The 4,517-nt window shown below is 40.9% G+C and overlaps 1 protein-coding gene across 1 annotated transcript in view; it reads left to right on the forward strand.

Annotated features, from left to right (window-relative positions):
• Window positions 1–4,517, forward strand: part of DHX8 (DEAH (Asp-Glu-Ala-His) box polypeptide 8) — a 57,500-nt gene that overhangs the window by 7,725 nt on the left and 45,258 nt on the right. The window contains exons 2-5 of the mRNA XM_011985987.1: window positions 832–917; window positions 1,773–1,845; window positions 2,546–2,631; window positions 3,890–3,999. Of these exons, the coding sequence (XP_011841377.1) occupies window positions 832–917; window positions 1,773–1,845; window positions 2,546–2,631; window positions 3,890–3,999 (355 nt within the window). The remainder of the gene's footprint in view (window positions 1–831; window positions 918–1,772; window positions 1,846–2,545; window positions 2,632–3,889; window positions 4,000–4,517) is intronic.

The raw sequence follows: 4,517 nt of genomic DNA on the forward strand, positions 1-4,517 counted from the left end.
AAAAAAAAAAAAAAAAAAAGAATTAGGCAGATTTGTGGAAAAAAATTTGGGGGAAAAGTAAGTCTTTCATCAATGTGGAGATTGCACCACCCAGCAGCTGCCTACTGTCACATACAGATTGGGTCTGTCCTTCTGTTGTGTGCCTCTTTGTCTGCACGGGCTCATGCTTTTTATTGTCACCTTTATAGTCTAGGTGGCAGCGTGCCCAGGTAGTAGTTTTGTGAGAAGAGGGTACCATGATGTGCGGCAAATAGGTCTTCCTAGTTTAAATGCACTCAAGGGCTACATTGAGCCATTTTATAGTAATGTCTTCCTTTCATTTGTATAAATTCACTAGAACATGCGTGGATAATTTCAGCAGTCTAGATTTTCTCTCGTTTTCTTTTTTGTTTTGTTTTGTTTTTGTTTTTTGTTTTTTTGAGACGGAGTCTCACTCTGTTACCCAGGCTGGAGTGCAGTGGCACAATCCCGGCTCACTGCAACCTCTGCCTCCTAGGTTCAAGTGATTCTCCTGCCCCAGCCTCCCAAGTAGCTGGGATTACAGGCGCCTGCCACCACACCCAGCTAATTTTTGTATTTTTAGTAGAGACGGGGTTTCACTGTGTTAGCCAGGCTCATCTCAAGTGATCCACCCACCTTGGCCTCCCAGAGTGTTGGGATTACAGGCATGGGCCACTGCACCTGGCCAGATTTTCTCTCTTTACCCTTATCAGATGGTGGTCTTTGTTTTTTATGACTGTTGGATAACCTAATTAGTTTTGTTTTTACCATACTTAAAACTGATTTCTTGCTCATGTCTCTTCTTTTCTGAATTCTGTTTCTTATTTGCAGCTGAATTTGTGATCAGTCTTGCTGAGAAAAATACCACCTTTGATACTTTTAAGGCTTCCCTCGTCAAAAATGGTGCAGAATTTACGGTATGTATATCTGGAGAAGACAATCTGTAGATATTAATGTTTTAATTTATGGGTTTTTTTTTTGAGACAGAGACTTGCTGTGTTGCCCAGGCTGGAGTGCAGTGGCGTGATCTCAGCTCACTGCAACCTCGGTCTCCTGGGTTCATACCATTCTTTTGCCTTAGCCTCCCAAGTAGCTGGGACTGCAGGCGCCCACCACTACGCCCGGCTAATTTTTTGTATTTTTAATAGAGACGGAGTTTCACCGTATTAGCCAGGATGGTCTTGATCTCCTGACCTTGTGATCCGCCCGCCTTGACCACCCAAAGTGCTAGGATTACATAATTTATGTTTTAATGTCACTATTGAATTTAAATTTTGATAGGATTTAATATAGGAGTTTGATATAGGAAGGAGACAATTTTATACGTATCAATTAAATAAGCCATTAAGTGTGTAATGTTTTCATGCCATTAGGTAGGGGTAATGTAACCAGATTTTCTGTGATACCTCTCTAGGAAAACAGGGCAGGATTTTCATCATTAAGTTTTTGTAGGTATTTACATTCCTGTTCTGTAAGTCAGGAAGTTGGAAACGAGTTTTGGGGGTAGTTCTAAACCTTGTGAAATAAAATGGTTGCAGGGAGCCTAATAACTTTTCTCCCCAAAGAGTCCTAAGTATCGGCTTTCTCTGAAGCTGCTATACTAGGTTCATGCTACACCAGGTTGATACTCTATGTTTCATTTATTCCAATTAGCTAAATTCCAGTGCATAACCACCCTTCTCTAAAGGACATTCTTTGCCTTTTCCTTTTTCAAAGTGTATTTAAGCACTGGTACAGGAGCTGACCATTTTGTTCTATGTTTCTTTTCAAAGGATTCTCTTATTAGTAACTTGCTGCGTCTCATACAAACCATGCGGCCTCCAGCGAAGCCTTCCACTAGCAAAGGTAAGCAGAGCTTCCACCTGAGCTTGGCTTCTAGAATGGTGTAGATTTTGAACATCCTGCAAATTGCATTTGTTTTCCTCTCAGCGGTTGCTGAGCAAGTAAATGTTCCAGTAAGATTTTTCAAACGGGCTGGACGTAGTGGCTCACTGCTGGAATCCCAGCACTCTGGGAGACCAAGGTGGGAGGATCACTTGAGCCCAGGAGTTTTAGACTAGCCTGAGCAACATAGAGAGACCTCATCACTACAAAAAAAATTTAAAAAGTAACCAAGCATGATGGCGTGCCTCTGTAGTTCCAGCTACTTGGGAGGCTAAGGAAGGAGGGTTGCTTGAGTCCAAAAGGGTGAAGCCGTAGTGAGCCATAGTTGCACCACTGTACTTCAGCCTGAATGACAGAGGTTTTTTTCCCCTGTTTCAAGGGGAAAAAAAGTTTCAAACAACTTAAGACAAAATCAAAAAGATAAGACATAACCAAATGAGTATTTTTACACTCCTCTCTCTGCTACATTTTGAGATAGTTTGTGATCAATGTGTTTAGAAAATTAAATTACATTTATAGTAACAGGTACGATTAATATATAGCAAAATGCCATGTTCTGTTTCGGTTTGATACAAATCTAATGTTGAAGTTATTTTGCTAATCATTAATAATATTAAATATCTTTTTTTTTTAACCCCTTCATGCTCTTTAATGAAACAAGATCCAGTTGTTAAACCTAAAACAGAAAAGGAAAAACTGAAGGAACTCTTCCCAGTCCTTTGCCAACCGGACAACCCTTCTGTTCGGGTACTGATACCATTTTGAGAATGTCTACTATAAATATATATTCCCAACCCCTTTTCTTTGTCTCATTAGTAATTTTATTAATTTTAAGTTTGCCTTTGTTGTAACTTATTTTTAAGAGTGAACATGTTTGATCAGCCTGGGCGCGGTGGCTCAAGCCTGTAATCCTAGTACTTTGGGAGGCCGAGGTGGGTGGATCACGAGGTCAGGAGATCGAGACCATCCTGGCTAACATGGTGAAACCCCGTCTCTAATAAAAAATACAAAAAAACTAGCCGGGCGAGGTGGTGGGCGCCTATAGTCCCAGCTACTTGGGAGGCTGAGGCAGGAGAATGGTGTAAACCCAGGAGGCAGAGCTTGCAGTGAGCTGAGATCTGGCCACTGCACTCCAGCCTGGGCGACAGAGCGAGACTCCGTCTCAAAAAAAAAAAGAAGAAAAAGAAAAAAAGAAAGTGTTTGATCACTCCCTGAGCATATACTATGTATTGAACATGTTAAGGGGTTCTGAGAATGATATTCAAGGGAAATGAGATTGGGAATTTGGGGAAGTAGTGATTAGGAATATGAAATAAGGTTCTGGAACAGATGCCAGATGTGTGAAATTAGATTTCTTTTTTTGCTCTGTTACTTGTTAAGGGTCTAATTTTTAAAGCGTTTTGATTTTTAAATTTCATTTTAACAAATATTTATTGAGTACTTACTGTATGCCAAACACTGTTCTAAGTACCTGGGTAACAGCCGTGAACAGAACAGACAAGAGTTTCTGCCTTTGGAGATTATATCCTAATTTTGGGGTAGGGAGCAGAGCAGGAAATAAACATGTAAACATTCTGGTGGGGAGGAGATAGGCAATAAACAAACAAATAAGTATGTAACATAGCAGATAGCAATAAGGACTATGGAAAAACATTAAGCTGGAGTGGGGGGAGGGAGGCAGAGAGTGCAGAGGGAGAGTTGCTTTTTAAAATTTTTAACACCTGTTTTTATATAATCATCACTTGCATTCTTTCATGGCAGGGATGATTAATATCTAACTGCCTTTCATAGAATTGTATTAAGGACAAAGGGGATTTGTCAAATGTAGCAGTGATTCTCAAGAGCCTTCTTTCCATTTCTTCTGCATCTATCTTGAATCAAGCTGGAAATCTCTGCCCCTCTTCCATTTCCCTCACATAGTGGTTAGTGATTTATAGATGTACCTGAGCTGATTCTTGAGTGGTTTTTTTCTTTCTCCTAACTTTGCTGGCCTCTACCTCTGCAGACCATGTTGGATGAAGATGATGTGAAAGTTGCTGTGGATGTCCTGAAAGAACTGGAAGCTTTAATGCCCAGTGCAGCAGTCCAGGAGAAGCAGAGAGATACTGAGCACCGGTTTGTCCTTAGTGTCCTGTCCTTTGGAAGTTTAGGATACTGTGACAGTTGAATTTTGTGGACCAGCCAAGCAAAATTTTGGGCAAGTTTACGGAATCTGGACTGGTCATATATCATATTGTTGGATCTATTTTCATTGCTTCCTGCTAAGTGTATCTAGCAAATGCTAGGATATTCAGAATATAGAAATCAGGGTTGAAAGAGGCTGAATATGTTTGTGGCTTGATTCTTTATTGGCTTATAGGGATGTCATAGTTATTGAAACTAATTCAGCTCAAAACCTAGTGGGCACCTACCATGTGCATGGCACTGTACTGGGTGCTTGGGGATGCAAAGATGAAATTGGATTGGTTTTTTTTTAAGACAGGTGCTTATTGATTTGTTAGGGACAGGACAAAGAAGAAGAAGCGGAGTCGAAGCCGAGATCGAGACCGAGATCGAGATCGAGACCGAGATAGGGAACGAAACCGAGAGAGAGACCACAAGCGGAGACACCGATCCCGCTCTCGATCACGTTC

The sequence above is a fragment of the Mandrillus leucophaeus genome, unplaced genomic scaffold, assembly GCF_000951045.1.
Source record: "Mandrillus leucophaeus isolate KB7577 unplaced genomic scaffold, Mleu.le_1.0 Scaffold290, whole genome shotgun sequence".
Taxonomy (NCBI): Eukaryota; Metazoa; Chordata; class Mammalia; order Primates; family Cercopithecidae; genus Mandrillus; species Mandrillus leucophaeus.